The 18,820-nt window shown below is 44.3% G+C and overlaps 1 protein-coding gene across 2 annotated transcripts in view; it reads left to right on the forward strand.

Annotated features, from left to right (window-relative positions):
* The window catches only part of CARMIL1 (capping protein regulator and myosin 1 linker 1), a 162,444-nt gene extending 144,101 nt beyond the window's left edge, over positions 1 to 18,343 (forward strand). For both annotated transcript variants that reach the window (XM_081950267.1, XM_081950268.1), the window contains 4 exons: positions 285 to 351; positions 9,334 to 9,567; positions 13,520 to 13,660; positions 17,303 to 18,343. In XM_081950267.1, coding sequence (XP_081806393.1) covers positions 285 to 351; positions 9,334 to 9,567; positions 13,520 to 13,660; positions 17,303 to 17,439 — 579 coding nt within the window. In that variant the 3' untranslated portion in view covers positions 17,440 to 18,343. The remainder of the gene's footprint in view (positions 1 to 284; positions 352 to 9,333; positions 9,568 to 13,519; positions 13,661 to 17,302) is intronic.
* Positions 18,344 to 18,820: the final 477 nt, after the last annotated feature.

Raw genomic sequence — 18,820 nt, forward strand, 5'->3', positions numbered from 1 at the left:
ATGTGATACATATCTATGTATCTGTGTATAGTAGAGCTTTAGGTTTTTTTCGGGGTATATACGTATCAGCATATCATAGAGCTTCAGATAGCAATCTGAATATTCAGTTCCAACAGGAATTCCAAACCTACTTCAAAGGTAGTATCAAGGAGCACTATTTACATTATTTTAATTTAATACAATTCTGTGTTCTGAGACATATAATTCCCAATTCTTGTTGAATTTGCAATTGGCAGTTTACAAAGAAAACATACTAATTTTGATGTGTCCTGTTTGTTTTAAAGAAATTAGTGAATGATGTTAGAGATTCAGCAGATCTTTCACTGAATTCAGAACGACAGGATGGAGCTGGTGAGTTACTCCATAATATTATGTATTCTTTTAGGCTAGTAAAATAAAAATGTATCAGTATCTTTACATTTCTTATTGCTCATATATTAAACTTTATTTAGTCATTCTGAATGAATCTGTCAAGGCACAAAATGTACAGAAGATTGCAGGCACACACATTATTAAATCTAAAACACAAGGTCCGCATGATTGGGACCTTGGGAATACCCTTGAGCTGTGATGTCCTGCCTTGTAGCCAGAACGTCATGAGTGAAATGGGGCGGTTGGCGGTGAAAGGAGAATGGAGAGCATCGGCGGCTGCCGGCGTGGGTGTGGTCAGCGGCTGCGGCGGGACGCCAGGCCTGGGGTCTCTGCAGCTGCTGCTCCCCACGCCGTGGTGTTATCCCGGTTGTTCCCCCCCATCTTGCTTACGGACATGATAGATTGGATCAGCGGGGAGTAGCTGAGGCAGCTGGCATGGATATTGATGCCAGCGGAAGATGGCTTCGGTAGTTGGCATGGGCGCAGTTGGAGTGGGGGGGGGTCATTCATTTTGGCCCCCTCCAGTATCACCGCCATTGCCTGAGCTACCGTACTGGGCCATTTGGCCCCTCCTCCTGTGACACTATGGACTGGGTCAACGGAGTGCGGCCCTGGCGACGGATATGAGCGCGGCTGGCGTGGATGGAGCTTGGTTGTTGGAGTCATCGAAGTTGGAGCAGCCACCGCTGCCGCCGCTGTCCTTACTGCCACCATCACTGGCCACTTCACTACCTCGCAATCTATCATCTGCAATATTGACAGCTGGCCGTTACTCTTACATACTGTCCTTAACACCGACCATTTCTATTATGGACACAAGCTTCCCGCTGTTGGCTGCCCCCCCCCCCCCCCCATGGACATGTCATCTTCTCATTCCATCTCCCCATGATGTCATGCCATTTGGTTGATGCCACACTCTCCTCTATGTTATACTGCGACAGAACTTTACTCCCTCCAGGAACTCCCCCTTTCCCGGGGATGGCCTTCTTGCCTAACAAGACACTTCCTTAATGATGGATCTTGGAATCCCGAGAGGTGGCATGCGAAGAAGAGATTTCTGAGGTGTTTTTTACAGGGGTTTTTTAATCAAATTTTAAGGGGGGCAGGGGGGATTGGTTCGGATGGCTCAGACAGGCTTGGGGGGCAGTCTGCCAGGGCACAGGCCAGAGTTAACTAATAGGCACAGGTCGGGAGTGCTGGGAAGGGTTGGGATTCCGGGGGAGACATTAAGCCATTCCATTTGGGGGTTCACCATCTCTACTGTTTGTGGGAGAGGCAGATATGGTGGGGGCCAAGGGCCAAATTATGTTCGGGGGACGCGGGTTCGCTGTTTAAGAGCGATTGCACGTTCCGACCCTCATTGCCCTTCTTGCACCCCGGGTGCTCGGGATTACAGGACCTGGTCTCCGGCTGGTATCGCTTAACGCCAGGTCCGTGGTGCATAAGGCTCCCCTCATTTATGACCTCATATAAGAGGGTAGAGCGAACCTGGCATGTATTACGGAGACCTGGTTGGGCCATGAGGAGGGTGTTCCCCTTAGTGAGCTATGCCCAACAGGCTTCCGGGCGTTTCACCAGCCGAGAGCCCAGGGCAGGGGCGGGTGGTGGTGGTGGTGGTTATTAGGGAAAGTCTCAGACCTCAGGAGGTCACTGTGCCTCAGATAGGCGGGTGTGAGTCCCTTTTTGTGAAATGGGGCCTTGGAGTTCAGGTGGGCCTTTTTGTTACGTACCTGTCTCCCTGCTACGTTTCATTGGCCCTGCCGGAGCTGCTGAATGTACTAGCTGGATTGACGGTTGATTTCCCCAAGTTTATGATCCTGGGGGATTTCAATCTGCCTTCCATTGGCGAGACATCCGAGTCAGCTCGGGTGTTCATGGCTTCCATGATGGCAATGGACCTAACTCAGTTAATTCAAGACCCCACCCATAATAGGGGACACACGCTCGACCTGATTTTTGTCTCTGGGCAGTGGATGAATGATCTAGATTTAGGGGATATTTCTATTCAACCCTTGTCATGGTCTGATCATTTCCTCATCAGGCTTGACTTCCATACTGCTACCCCTCGCTGCAGGGAGGCGGAACTAACTAGATGGTTCTGTCCCAGGTGCCTGATGGACCCTGAAAGGTTTCTGATGGAGCTTGGGACTTTTCCTGAATCCCTTGCTCACAACTCGGCCGAAGCTCTAGTGGAAACCTGGGATAGGGTGGCCACTGTGGCCTTGGATCGCGTTGTGCCTGAGAAGGAATGGAAAGTTTCCCTTCCACCTTCGATTGAGGTGCGGACCGTCGTCCCTCCTTGTTAGCATTTCTCAGATAAGAAATAAAATAAGACCCGATAACATGTTCTAATTAAAAACAAAAACTTTAATATAAAAAATATAAAAATAAATCTATGTAATTGTTACATTTTGGCAAGAGCAATTGTCGCCCACCTTCTTGGCAGACGAACAAAAGAATCAAAAGTACAGAAGTCTCTGGAATGTGTGATGTATTAAGAAACGTGTTAAGAAGCATGCACAGTAAATCATTGTCAGATAAGGCCTATGACCTGCGCAGTAACTCTTCAGCTTGGCTAGCAAACAATTAACTCAGTGACAGTGCCTTTGCGGCCTCTAACCCGGTGTCGATCCCGGGTGGCTCCCTGGTTTACCGAGGAGCTCTGGGAGATGAAACGCCGGAAAAGAAGCCTAGAGAGTGTTTGGAGGGCCAGCCGGTCCGAATCTGATCAAACACAAGTAAGAATTCATATTAAATCCTACTTAGTGGCGATAAAAGCGGCAAAATGGCAACATTTTTCCGCTCTTATTGCGTCTGCAGATAACTGCCCAGCCGCCCTGTTTAGGGTGACCCGTTCCTTACTTAACCAAGGAACTGGGAAAGACCCCTTGCAGGGTAGGGCTGAAGAATTAGTTCAGTATCTGCAGAATAAAATCTCTCAGATCCGGACAGGCTTGGACTCTGACTGGGTAGATTCGGGCGAGTTGACGGGGATGAATCTTGTGGAGACAATCTGGGATGAGTTTGACCCTGTGACCCCCGAGGGCATGGACAGGATTATGGGGAGACTCAGTGCTGCCACTTGTGTGCTGGACCTGTGTCCCTCTTGGTTAGTTTCGGCTTCCCGGGAGGTGACACGAGGCTGGCTCCAGGCGATTACCAACGCTTCATTGAGAGAGGGGTTCTTTCCCGCCGCCTTGAAGGAGGCGGTGGTGAGGCCCCTCCTCAAGAAGCCTTCCCTGGACCCAGCTTCTTTAGCCAACTATCATCCGGTCTCCAACCTTTGCTTTGTAGCAAAGGTTGTCGAGAGTGTGGTAGCATGTCAGCTTCCCCAGTACCTGGATGAAGCTGTCTACCTGGATCCATTTCAGTCAGGTTTCAGTCCCGGGTACAGCACTGAGACGGCATTGGTCGCATTGGTCGATGATCTCTGGCGGGCCCGGGACAGGGGCTGCTCCTCTGTCCCGGTCCTATTAGACCTCTCGGCGGCTTTTGATATCATCGACCATGGTATCCTACTGTGACGACTTGGGGGGTTGGGAGTGGGGGGCACTGAGGGGCTTTTTATCTAGGAGTTTTTTATTGTTATTAAGGGGTTCCAGGGAGGGGGGGTGTGATAACCAGGCCGGGAGAGGCGCCAGTGCCAGTGCCAGACGGACAGGTGAGTCCGGGAAGGAAGTGAGCGGAGCGGGGGGGGAGAGGGAACAAGTGATTCCAATAGAGGTTTGTTTGATTACAACGGTCGCGGGGAGGGGGGGATGCGAGGACAAGAGAAGATCACAAGGTCGGTTGGGAGACCGTGGCTGCTGGCTATGCCCGGTCGTTTGCACCAACCCCCGCGACCTAGGTGGCCAGGAACTACAGAGCCCGGGCCTACGGCTGATGCTTTGCAATGCAAGGTCCGTAACCAACAAATCCCCCCTCATTAATGAGTTGATCTCTGAGGGGGAGCTAGACCTTGCAGGGATAACGGAAACCTGGTTGGGCCACGAGGGTGGTTTACCCCTCGCGGAAATGTGCCCACCAGGTTTCCGTGCATTCCATCAGCCTCGGGCCCTGGGTAAGGGTGGTGGGGTGGCGGTAGTTTTACGGGAAGGTCTAGAGCCGAGGGAGTTCACTGTTCCTCAGATATCTGGGTGTGAGTCCCTTGGTGTGAAATGGGGCCCAGGGAGGCAGTTGGGTTTGCTGATTGTATACTTGGCTCCTCGCTATACATCAGCAGCCCTGCCCGAGCTCCTCGAGCTGATCTCGGAGATGGCGGTTGAGATCCCCAGGCTTGTGGTTATGGGGGATTTCAACCTGCCGTCGACGGGAGCAGCGTCTGAGGTAGCTCGGGAGTTCATGGCTTCCATGACAGCCATGGGCCTGACCCAGTTAATTCAGGGCCCCACACACGAAGGAGGCCACACATTGGACCTTGTTTTTGTATCTGAGCAGTGGACGAGTGATCTGGGTAGAGGGGATTTTACTGTTACACCCCTGTCATGGTCAGATCACTCATGTCTCCGGCTAGACTTCCCTGGTGCTACCCCCCACCGCGAGGAGGCGGGACCAGACGGTCCATGCTGGTACCGCCCCAAGCACCTGATGGAGCCGGATAGGTTCCAGACGGAGCTTGGGCCATTACCTGTAGCCCTGACCCACGCTCGGTCGGAAGACCTAGCGGCCGCCTGGAATAGGGCGGCGGCTGGGGCCTTGGACCAGGTTGCGCCTTTGCGACCTCTCCTGCGGCAGCGACCCACCCGGGCTCCTTGGTATACCGAGGAGCTGAGGGTGATGAAGCGCCACAGGAGACGTCTAGAGAGCAGGTGGAGGTCCTCACGCTCCGAATCTGATCGGACACAGGTAAGATCCTACTTGTGGACCTACCTTGTGGCATTAAGGGCGGCCAAACGTAGATATTGCGCCACTCTTATTGCGTCCGCGGATAACCGCCCTGCCGCCCTGTTTAGGGTGACCCGCTCCCTCTTGTCACAGAGGACGCAGGGGGCACCCTTACAGGGCAGAGCAGAGGAATTTGGGGAATATCTGCAGGACAAAGTCGCTCAGATCCGGAGCGGATGGGCCCCACTCAGTGGACCAGACGGGCCGCCAACAGCGAGTCTTGTGAGACCATCCTGGGAGGAGTTTGATTCTGTTGCCCCTGAGGATTTAGATAGGTTGCGTGGACGGCTACGACCCACCACATGTTTAATGGACCTGTGTCCCTCCTGGTTGGTACTGGCATCTTGGGAGGTGACCCGAGGCTGGCTTCTGGGCCTGGTGAATGCCTCATTGGGTGAGGGATCCTTACCAACCGCCTTGAAGGAGGCGGTGGTGAGGCCCTTACTTAAGAGGCCTTCGCTCGACCCAATGGAGCTAGCTAATTATCGTCCAGTCTCCAACCTTCCGTTTCTAGCGAAGGTTGTTGAGAATGTGGTGGCGCAGCAGTTTCCACGACACCTTGACGAATCCGAGTATCTAGACTCACGCCAGTCCGGCTTCCGACCTGGGCACAGCACAGAGACAGCCTTGGTCGCGTTGGTTGATGATCTCTGGAGGGCCAGAGATAGAGGTTGTTCCTCTATCCTGGTCCTATTAGACCTCTCAGCGGCTTTTGATACCATCGACCATGGTATCCTATTGCGCCGGTTGGAGGGGATAGGAGTCGGAGGTACCGTTTTGCGGTGGTTCGGCTCCTACCTCTCCGACCGGAGGCAATGTGTGTTGACAGGGGGACAGAGGTCGACCCCGAGGCCACTCACTTGTGGAGTGCCACAGGGGTCGGTCCTCTCGCCTCTTCTGTTCAACACATATGTGAAGCCGCTGGGTGAGATCATCCGTGGTTTTGGGGTTGAGTATCACTTCTACGCTGATGATACTCAGCTGTATATTTCAACTCCAAACCACCCCAACGAGGCTGTCGAAGTGATGTCCCAGTGTTTGGAGGCCGTCGGGGTCTGGCTGGGGGACAACAGACTTAAACTCAACCCCTCCAAGACTGAGTGGCTGTGGCTACCGGCACCTCGTTTCAGCCAGCTGACCCCATCGCTGGCCATAAGGGGCGAACAATTGCCCCCTGTGGAGCAGGCGCGCAATTTGGGCGTTCTCCTTGATGCCCGGCTGTCAATGGATGACCATGTGGCAGCCGTGGCACGGGGGGCGTTCCACCAGGTTCGCCTGGTGCGCCAATTGCGCCCCCTACTGGACCGGGATGCCCTACGCACGGTCACTCATGCGCTGGTGACGTCCCGCCTGGATTACTGCAACGCTCTCTACATGGGGCTGCCCTTGGGACGCGTCCAGAGACTGCAGTTAGTTCAGAACGCAGCCGCGCGGGCTGTGATGGGCAGTACGAGGTACTCCCACGTAACACCGCTCCTGCGCGAGCTGCACTGGCTGCCTGTGGTTTTCCGGGTGCGTTTCAAGGTGCTGACTACCATCTTTAAAGCGCTCCATGGCACGGGACCTAGTTACTTGCGGGATCGCATCCTCCCACATACATCCCTGCGGCCAATTCGCTCACACAGGGAGGGACTTCTCCTGGTGCCGTCCACTAGGCAATGCCAGCGGGCGACACCGAGGAGTAGGGCCTTCTCTGTGATGGGCCCAACCCTCTGGAATGACCTCCCCCCCGACATTAGAACCACTTCTGACCTCCGCTCCTTCCGGCAAAAACTGAAGACCCACCTGTTCCGATTAGCAGGCCTGGCATAATTCAACTGTCCCTCCTGGCAAATGTATTATATTTGGTTATTTTAGGGATTTTTTAATTCACTGTATCTGTTTTTAAGGGTTTAACTTATAATATATTGCTTTGTACAGTTCTTTTAACTGCATTTTAACCTCCTCCAAGTCAACCATCAACTGTACATATTTAATTTTATTGTATCTTGTTATATTTTGTATGAACTGTACACCGCCCCGAGTCCCTTTTGGGAGAGGGGGCGGTCTAGAAGCATTAATTATTATTATTATTATTATTATTATTATTATTATTATTATTATTATTATTATTATTATTATTATTATTATTATTATTATTATTATTATTATTATTATTATTATTATTAATAATAATATGCTGATGATACCCAACTTTTCATCTTTACCCCAAACTACCCAAATGATGCCCTCGACGTGATGTCCCGATGACTGGAGGCTGTGCGGATCTGGATGGGGAGGAACAGGCTCAAACTCAATCCCTCTAAGACTGAGTGGCTGTGGTTTCCGTCATCCAATTTGTGCATCTTGTTCTATCTGATGATAGGGGGAGAAATTTTAGCCCCCCCAGAGAGGGCCCGCAATCTGGGAGTCCTCCTGGACACGCGGCTTAGTTTTGAAGATCACCTGACGGCCGTGACCAGGGGGGCCTTCTACCAGGTTCGCCTGGTACGCCAGTTGCGCCCCTTCCTGGATCGGGATGCTCTATGAACAGTCACTCATGCCCTCGTCCTTTCTCGCCTGGACTACTGCAACGCTCTCTACATGGGGCTGCCCTTGAAGAGCACCCGGAGGCTTCAGCTGGTCCAGAATGCGGCCACGCGGGTTATCATGGGGGTACCTAGGTGCTCCCATGTTACACCCCTTTTAGGCGGCCTGCACTGGTTGCCGGTTGTTTTACGGGTGCGATTCAAGGTACTAATTATGACCTTTAAAGCGCTCCATGGCTTAGGCCCAGGGTACCTGCTAGACCACCTACTGCCACCAGTAGCCTCCCACCGTCCAGTGCGATCCCACAGTTGGCCTCCTCAGGGTGCCGTCGGCCAAACAGTGTCAGCTAGGGGGAGAGCCTTCTCTGTGGGAGCGCCTTCCATCTGGAATGAGCTGCCCCCGGAGCTTCGCATAATCCCTGACCTCCGGTCCTTCCGACGCGCCCTAAAAAGTTGGCTTTTCCAGCAAGCCGGCCTGGCCTGTTAATTTTATTTAATTTTTAAAATGTTGGTGCTATATTAATTGGGTTTGTTTTTTGGATTGTTTCTAATTTCCTTTTAACTTTTGTAATACATGCTTTTTAATGCTGTACACCGCCCTGAGTCCTTTGGGAGAAGGGCAGCATATAACAAACAAACAAACATTGTAATTATACCATATCTCATTAAAATCACTTTCTCCATTTGATGTCACCTAAATTTACCAAACCTGATGCCAAATTTAAGTCACATTTTGGCCATAGGTTATTGCCAGTGGATGATTTCCATTTCTAAAATACTTGCCTCTCTTTCCTCCCATGACAACTCATCAATAGACTGGGAAAGTGGTTTATACAATTAATTAGTATTCCATTTATCCATACTCACAAAGGTGAAAGCAAAAGAAAATATTAAATATCTGACTTACTTAACATCTTAAAATAGCTATAATAAAGGAAACCAGTATTCCCACTATAGATCTATTAAAATGTCTCAAAAATCTGTCTTAGATTTGTAGGTCATATTAGGATTCGCGAAACTATTTTCAAATAGGAAATATTTAACAGTATCCTGCAAATTGCATGCCAATTTTTTATCAAGCTCTTGACAAGCTTTTCAATAGCATATAATACTGGTTCTCTTCCAGGTACACTGAGTAATATGTATATGATTATCCTAGTCTTTCTAAAAGATACATCCCTATGTCCTCTTGAGTTGACCAAAGCTTTTCCAATGATACCAAGCCAATTACCCCCCCCCCAAAAAAAAATCATATAGTCAAATATAGATCTAGCACTCAAACTGCCAGCGTGCTTCTCATCCAACAATTATTATAAAAATTGGGAACTTATTGGATGCTTCATTAGAATTGTTGGTCAAAGTAGCATTATTCTAACTGATAAGAACAAAGGGCAATTCAGACAAAGTTAGTAACATTCACTGTTAGTTACAATTGGCCCTCCTCGATATGCTGTTTTTCTCTATTGTTATGGAGGGTGGAAACTTTTTTTTATTAAAACTGACAATGCCCTTGACCTCCATCTTTGTTCGCTGGTTCGTTTTGTTTCAGTAACGAAACTTCATCAGTCTTCTGCAGAGAATCAGTTTGCTCTCAATAGGGAAGATTCCGCCACAACCTCGACAGAAAAAAATTCAAAAGCTGAACCAAAGATAGAAATTGGAGCTAGGACAAAAAGTTCTTCTAGCGCCCCTTCCAGTCCAAAACCTCCACTGCAATCAATAAAACCCACCCCAACAGGACGGCCAACAGTTCCTCAGAAGCCGCGGTCTGCGTCTCGGACAGGTGAGACTATTTTAACCTTGCATCCATTTTAACTGTATGGAAAGTTAATAATTAAAATCCTTGAGAGATACTTTTGGAAAGGGGCAACACGGGTAGCATAACTAATCTTTTTCATGCTGGCAACTGGATTTCAGTGGTAAAGTACAGGTGAAACTCGAAAAATTAGAATATCGTGCAAAAGTTCATTTATTTCAGTAATGCAATTTAAAAGGTGAAACTAATATATGATAGACTCATTACATGCAAAGCAAGATAATTCAAGCCATGATTTGTTATAATTGTGATGATTATGGCTTACAGCTCATGAAAACCCCAAATCCACAGTCTCAGAAAATTAGAAGATTGTGAAAAGGTGCAACATTCTAGACTCAAAATGTCCCACTCTAATCAGCTAATTAAGCCATAACACCTGCAAAGGGTCCCTGAGCCTTTAAATGGTCTCTCAGTCTGGTTCAGTAGGAATCACAATCTTGGGAAAGACTGCTGACCTGACAACTGTGCTGAAAACCTTCATTGACACCCTCCATAAGGAGGGAAAGCCTCCAAAGGTAATTGCAAAAGAAATTGGATATTCCCAAAGTGCTATATCAAAGCACATTAATAGAAAGTTATGTGGAAGGGAAATGTGTGGAAGAAAAAGGTGCACAAGCAGCAGGGATGACCGCAGCCTGGAGAGGATTGTCAGGAAAAGGCCATTCAAAAATGTTGGGGAATTTCACAAGGAGTGGACTAAGGCTGGAGTCAGTGCATCAAGAGCCACCACACACAGATGGATCCTGGACATGGGCTTCAAATGTCGTATTCCTCTTGTCAAGCCGCTCCTGAACAACAAACAATGTCAGAAGCGCCTTACCTGGGCCAAAGAAAAACAGACCTGTTCTGTTGCTCAGTGATCCAAAGTCCTCTTTTCTGACGAGAGCAACTTTTACATCTCATTTGGAAACCAAGGACCCAGAGTATGGAGGAAGAATGGAGAGGCACACACTGCAAGATGCTTGAAGTCCAGTGTGAAGTTTCCACAGTCTGTGTTGATTTGGGGAGCCATGTCATCTGCTGGTGTTGGTCCACTGTGCTTCATTAAGTCCAGGGTCAACGCAGCCGTTTACCAGGAGATTTTGGAGCACTTCATGCTTCCTTCTGCAGATGAGCTTTATGGGGATGCTGACTTCATTTTCCAGCAGGACTTGGCACCTGCCCACACTGCCAAAAGCACCAAAACCTGGTTCAATGACTGTGGGATTACTGTGCTTGATTGGCCAGCAAACTCGCCTGACCTGAACCCCATAGAGAATGTATGGGGCATTGCCAAGAAACAGATGACAGACATGAGACCGAACAATGCAGAAGAGCTGAAGGCCACTATTGAAACATCCTGGTTTTCTATAACACCTCAGCGGTGCCACAGACTGATAGCTTCCATTCCACGCCGCATTGAGGTAGTAATTGCTGCAAAAGGGGCCCAAACCAAGTACTGAGTACATATGCATGCTTATACTTTTCAGAGGTCTGATATTGTTCTATGTACAATCCTTGTTTTATTGATTGCATGTAACATTCTAATTTTCTGAGATTGTGGATTTGAGGTTTTCATGAGCTGTAAGCCATAATCATCACAATTATGACATACCATGGCTTGAACTATCTTGCTTTGCGCGTAATGAGTCTAACTCATATATTAGTTTCACCTTTTAAGTTGCATTACCGAAATAAATGAACTTTTGCACGATATTCTAATTTTTTGAGTTTCACCTGTATAAAAGACTTAATACTGATGTACTTTGTATGCTAATTAGGAATGTATTTAGCACTACCTTTTAACTGTCCCTGAGATTTCAACATTTCTCTTCTCTATTTCCCTTAATTGCCAATTATTAAAACATTGGCATGGCTGGTAAAGCTTTTTTAAGCTTAATTTGAATTATTATAAATTTTAAACAATTTGAGATGCACAATTAAGTGCATGAATATGTTTCTGAGTGGAATATAAGGCACTAATTTCAAAGCCTATAGCAATGATGGCGAACCTCGCGTACCAAAAGTGGGGGGAGCGCAGGGGAGTCATGTGCGGGCGTGCCACACTCATAATGCAACGCAAGACCCCCAGCACGCATGCACGCATGACCAGCGTGACTCCCCCCCCATTTTTTGCATGCTTTTTTCGCCCTCCCCAGGCTCCAGAGGCTTTATAGGTGAAAACAGCTTCCACTTCCCCCCAAGAGGCCCTCCGGAGCACAAAAAGCTGGCCCTACGGGTAAACCAGGTTCATTAACGGACTTCCGGTTTGCTCGTAGAGCCAGTTTTAGTCATTCGGAGCCTTCAGGGGCCTTCTGGAGGCTTCCCTGAAGACTCTGGAGAGGGAAAAAAACGACCCTACGAGCAAACCAGAAATCCATTCCCGAATTTACGGTTTGCTCGAGGGCCGGTTTTTTGCACTCCGGAGACTTTAGGGAAGCTCCTGAAGCCTCCAGAGGGCTTCCGGGGGGGGGGGGGGGAGGCTGTTTTCGCCCTCCCCAAGCTTCTATAAAGCCTCTGGAGCCTGGGGAGGGTAAAAAATGGCCTCAAAAAACTTTTAACTTTTAACTTTAACTTTAATTGGATTTGTTAACCGCTCCCTCTCCCCTAGGGGACTCGGGGCGGTGTACAGACAGAATAAAAACATAATAAAAAACATTATATACAGCAAATTACAAAACCCCATAAAAACAAACCCCCAAAAAACAAAAAAGGCTGAAGTCAGCTGGCCAGCGCACAAGTGGTGGCCAGCTGACAGGGCAACGCCTCGCATGCCTTGACAAATCGCTACGCGTGCCATAGGTTCAGGATTTAGATGCCTGCAAGATTTTCTTTCCTAAGTGTATTCTGCCTACCTACCGGTAATTCATACAGAGAAAGATTGCCTGTTGAAGATCCCCACCTATCCGGAAGAGTTGTGAGAAGGGACCATGCAAGAAAAATCCTCTTGAGGTTTTCTTCCTTTGGATCAGTTTAGTTCCAAGGATTCTTTCCCAAAGTAGGCCATTTCTACTCTCATGGCTTTTTAAAAGCTAAAGCCCAACTGTTTCAATATCTATAATCCTTGTCAAGGAGATCGGAAAGCACTTCTTTAGTATCCTCTTTTAATCTTTCCTTTTTTCTCTTTGTCATTCTTTGTCAATGTTTCTTTTTCACATTCTTATTATTTTTCTTTATTCTTCTTTAATTCAAAACCTGTACTAGATTCGCGATTGCTTCGATATTGCGTTGCTGTTGCTCGTATGTATACCATTTAGACTGCGGACAGTTATGCACATTATTTTTAAGAATGTTTATAAATTGTGTGTTCATATAATTTGGTGTTCAAGATATTCATTAAATGTAATGAAATATCAGTTGCCACATCATGAAGTTAGAAAGGGAAGCCTTAGGCATAGTGGATATGCAGTAGTTATTGTCTATTTAATTGCTTCTATTATTTGCAAAAACATTCTTAGTTGTATTAGGCATCCCAAAAGATGTCCCTTCTTAGTACACCTGGCTCTGACTTCATCAAAAATATGATTAATCAGAGAAACATAATAATTTTGCCTGAGATACTAAGAGGGAGCAAAATTGATCAGAGATGTCATCCCAGACATGAACAAAGAAGGAGGACAGTTGGTCATTTGGTCAGAATTCAGACACATGGCAACTGGTTCATATTTATGACTGCTGCATATGATCCTCTTGTGATCTTCTGACAAGCAAAGCCAGGTTATTTAACAACCATATTTCTAACTTGACAACTGTGGCAAGAAAGGTTGTAAAATGGGGAAAAACTCACGTAACAACTTACTTTTGCTTACTGATAGAAATTTTTGACTAAATTGTGGTCATAAGTCAAGGACTACCTACATTGTTGCAATATCATAAGTGCACGAAACACAATGAAAGCTGTGCCGTTTTAAGCTGATTTATCTTTCTGATGTTTCCACAGATGAAGTCCCAGAGACTCAGTCCAGTCCAGGTTCCCCTAAAATTGCCCTACTTCCCCCTGTTTTGAAGAGAGTCCCTTCCGATAAAGAAAAAGATAGTCAAAGCAGCCCTCAGGCAGCTCTCAAATCTCTCTCACATGAAGGTAGGAATGTTGCTTTATCTTCCTGGTATCCTTTCCTGGTATAATGTTTTAAGATCCACATTTACTGGAAGGCAAATATTTGTTCTTAATTATTCATGTACTTGTGTACCTCAATAGCACAGAGAAAAGGTACGTTTGCATATATCCTCCATTTAACTTCATATCCCTTACTCTTCCCATCCTTCACGCTCAGTTTTATCATTTACGTGTTTCTCATTCACAAGAGTGAAGCAGCAGTGAGATTACATCTTTGCATTTAACGTACTTAAAAAAAACAATTTAGCTGGGAGCTCTAACAATTTAAAGTAGTAGTAGGAAAGGTTTAATTTAAAGATCATGCATTAAACCAGAGGAGTCAAACTTGCATCCCGCGGGCCAGATCCATCATGTGCTGGCCATCCCCGTTTTAGCGAAAGGGGGAAAGTCGCAATAAATCACATGATAACAATGTGACGATGTGAGTTTGACACCCCTGCATTAAACCAATGAAACCAGATGTTTAGGCACCAAACAACATGTTGGAAAACAAAGGAAGGCAACCTACACAAAGAATCTATATGTCTAAAAATGGCTGTGTATGTACGTTCCAGCATAACTCTGGAACGCCTCAAGCAATTTCAACCAAACTTGGGACACAGATTACTTACTCTCTGGAAACAAATACTGTGAAGGGTAAGGAACCCCTAATGCCCCTCAGGGTGTGCGTTCTGTTAAGATACAGCCTGTTGTGCCTTAAAATAGCATCTATCGTACTGCGGTAAAATGGCTTCTACTGTACAGCACAGTGGAGTTGCCATGGTAATGGCTTCACAGTACTCCACAGGGGGGCTCTCTCTGGTAAGGGGAAAATCCAACATTAGTAATTCTGTCTAATACAGGATTAGGATAAATAAATACCCTGGCAATGCCAGGTTATCAGCTAGTCTTAAATAAAATTAGTACAATCCTCTTGCCAAAGCAGATACTTATTGCCTCTTCAATAAATTCTTATGTTTTAAAACATGATCAGATCAGAGAGTATAAGTTGTAAAGATGATATCTAGGCTTCTTCATACAATATTATTAGGAAGCTGCATTTTGCTGCTGCATTTTAGTGCTGCTCTCAGTTGTATGGAATACAGACTTTAGTGGAAACCCATCATCTTTGGAAACATTGGCCATGGTCTTGCATGGTCAAATAATATGTTCCAGCTTTGCTATCATAGGTATAATCAGAAAATAGAAATTATCATTTAAAACCTAACCATCTTAACAACCTAGAATAGAGTGCTAAACTTACAAATTAGTTTCAGTCTTTTGTGCTATTGTATAAAAAGGATTACATTGAAAATACTTTTTATATAAAAGAAAAAACAAAGTAAAGCATAAATTGATACGACATAATAAACAATGCATCACAACATAATGTAATAGCAAATATGTATAAATGCATATATACTGTGTGTGTGTGTGTTATCAGAATTTCATTTTAATATGTGCCATTGTGTACACAGAAAAATGACAATAAAAGTTATCTAATAGTAGTATTAAAGATTCACAATTGATGATTTATGCACCTTTCTTTATTATAAAATTATAAAAAATATTTAAAAATCTCTCTCTTTCTCTCTCTCCCTCTCCCTCCCTCTCTGTAGCAGAGGTGGGTTGCTGCCAGTTTGGCCTGAATCAGGCAAACCGGTAGTAGCGGCGACAGGAGGTTCCGCCCACCTGCCTGCATGCTTCTGCACATGTGCAGAAGAGTTGCGTGAGCGCGCCCGAACTAGTAGTAAAAAAATTGGGGACCCACCTCTAATGTGTAGGATATCTGCATGTTCTCCAGGATAGCAACCTTGATGAATGACAAAAATTGTTGGCCGTGCTGATGATTTGAATGAGCTTTACAATATTAATTGCAGTGCATTTTACTTTATCAGTCAAACTTTAAATTTTGATTTTTAAAGTTTTTGAAGAAGCATAATTTTTCACACTTTCTTTCCCTCATGTCTCTTTAATCTTTCATTTGGTTTTCAGTGAATAAGTTCTGATTTATGAATGAATAGAGCAGAGTTCTATTTTTGGTGGATGCTGAATGAAAAATAAACAGATGTTTCTGCTGCCAAATATGGAAGAATTTATTGTATCATCTGTTGAAAATGTGTCTCATACATTAGAGTTTAAAGAACAAGAGCTGTTTCATTTATTATATTATGGCAAGATTACTAATTCTTATATCCTTATATCCTTCCTTTCTATATTTTTGAAGTAACAACCAGTAATAATTTGCTCTAAATGACAGTGATTGAATATGGTTTATACTTACACATCTTTTATACAAAATGTAATTAATTTTATTCTGTAAGTAGTAAAAGAGGATTGCAGTTTTAGTCTATTTATCTTTATATAGGAATTGTATATAGCTATATAGCAGCTTCATGTCAATTTAGCTAATTCATAAGCTAATTGTGGGAAAGGCAAGGGTTTTTTTCTTGGATAATTTAAAACTTCCCGTGCCTTGTGCCAAATATGTCTTACTGCTATTAATATATATATGTGTGTGTGTGTGTGTGTGTGTGTGTGTGTGTGTGTGTGTGTGTGAAAACTAAAGTTGTTTTTAAGAATTTTCATCTGGGGTACTTTATTTGTCATCCTTCTGATAACTTTTGTTTATCTGCACATTAGTACTTATGTCTCTCATAACCATGAGCACGCATGAGCCAAAATAGCTTTAACTCTATTTTGATCAATGGATTGTACAGTAATTCCATATGCTGATTAAGTTAATACTGTCTGATCTGAGTGCCATTGCCTATTATTCTATAGATTTTTCTCTCTCTTTTATGAACAACAAACATAATGCAGGGCATGTTTTTAAGCTTCTTATTCATTAACTGTATTTTTATCCATTTTAAGACAAGTATTGTCTCTCAAAGTAGGTCACATCAATAAAGAAGAGAGACAGGCTGAGGCTCACAATCTGAAAATACTAGAGAAAGAGAATGGAAATGGGAAGGAGTAAAGTAGTGCTTTGGGCCAAAAAGACATTTTCAGCAATAGGCTGGCATTTATATGCAGTGCACATTTTTATGCAAACTATATGTCATCTTTCTGCAGCTCTTGCTTGAAAGTAACTTGTGGCCATTTGAAATTGTTGTTGCTACCTGACCAGTGAAAAAAGGAAAGTTTTAGGATCAAAATGTTTTTTTCTGGCAGAGAAGAGCAAAGCAAGGTACAGAGAGCTATATGCACATGTTCTGTCTCCTCTTACAAGCCAGAGTGTGCTGTTCTTCAGATCTCTATCATGTTTCCAAATGTCTTATTTTCTTTTGACTCCCGAAATAAGCCCTTGGCCTTATTTTTGGGGAGGTCTTATTTTTTAGGTGCAGGAGGCGGCGCGCATAGTCACCTCATGGCTGCTGATGTGTTGCAATATTTTTAGGGAGGGCTTATTTTCAGGGGAGGGCTTATTTTAGCACATGCGTTCAAAAGCCCGATTGGGTTTATTATCCAGGGAGGTCTTATTTTCAGGGAAACAGGGTAGTTCCAGAATAGCTGGATATTCAAGATGATATTGTAGAAAAATTGAACTATGCTTTGTTTTTTGCAGGGATTATTTTTAGAGAAGATTTCAGATTACTTAACAAAGCCTTCTGTCTCACAATACAGGTCCAAAGAAAAGCCCAGGACAACAGATTTCTGAATCCCAGGAACAGAAACGGAGACCTTTAAGGAGAAATGGCCAGCAAGGAAGCAAGTCCAGTGACTCTGGAGAAGAGCCAGATAAAGACTTTATTTTTATTTAATTGGTTGGTTATGGGCTTAACGGTGCATATTCTTTTGTGATAATGGAGTCCAACTATTATTGACCCCTTTTCCCATTAACTTTTCCTTTCAATTTTAAAAAAGAAGCTTCTCAAAGGTCAATATTTGCACTGGTAATCAGATTTAAAAAGAATTTGGTTCTTTTTTTCTGACTATTTCCAGATCTTGTCTTATCATGCCTTTGTTAAAGCCAGCAACTATTCCACGTCTTCTACTTGAATTTTCTGAAGCAGCTACAAACACAATGCCTTGCATTAGAGCTTTGTGGTTGAAAAAACTCAAAGCAAATAGATTGGTCATTTTCTTATACTAACCCATTACTGTACAGCAGGAAAAGTGTTGGACTGCTGAATGTAAATTTGTCAAACTTGCACGCAACTTACTTTATAAATATATTCTTGCTGAATGCAATTGCACATTGTAATTATATCAACAGAGCACACTAATAAAAGAATTTGTATAAATAATATATATTAGATGCTTGGATATGATTTTTACATCCTCCTTTGGGAGACTTTATCCATATTTGTTGTAACTCTATTTAAGAACACAATCATTTACATTTTGTGTACTGTTCAAAAGCACAAAAGTAGAAAAACAATTACTAACACTTTGCTATGCTTCCATATCCATAAGTAAATGTAAGTTGATTGAAATGAAGGCAATGGATATTTTATCAATATTGGTATTTTGTAGAGAACACTTTGGAATCTGTCTGCATCCTCTCTACTTTTATCACGTACTCCAGAACGAATAGTAGTTCCTTGTCTGTAAAAGCAATTCTTTACTTTTTTCAATATTTTACATGCATTTGCTTACAATATGGGCAGAAGGAATTTTATTCATAATGTATATTTGTACCAATAAAATGATTTTACAAATGAAGTAGGAATTTCTATTTTTTAAAGATATGTCCTCATGTTGCCATTGCATTACAATAATGAGGCCACACTTGTCCAGCCTGGTATCTTCAGATATGTGGAACTTCACTGTCCATAACAGTCAGCAAGGCCGTTAACTAGGGACTATAGGAGTCAAAGTCTAATGCATCTGGAGGGCACCAGATTAAGGAAGACAAATTTTGAATGTTGTTTTCCAGAGCTAAAATATATCTTGATCAATTAATTTGTTTATTTAACTAATACTTGTAATTGGTGGTAACAGTTTGATAGTTAGGATGGAGGAAGTGTCCAATTGAATAGCTTCTCTTAAGGTTTTTGCCTGTCTTCATCCTCATCTTTTCCATCCGTTTTTTTCCTTTCCAGGATAAATAATGTAATACAAAGCATGGGAAAAAGAGTAAGAAATAATAAGCCATTGATGGCAAACCTACAATATATGTATCAAGGTGGCAAGTTTTGA

Source organism: Natrix helvetica, assembly GCF_964273705.1.
Source record: "Natrix helvetica genome assembly, chromosome: 4".
Taxonomy (NCBI): Eukaryota; Metazoa; Chordata; class Lepidosauria; order Squamata; family Natricidae; genus Natrix; species Natrix helvetica.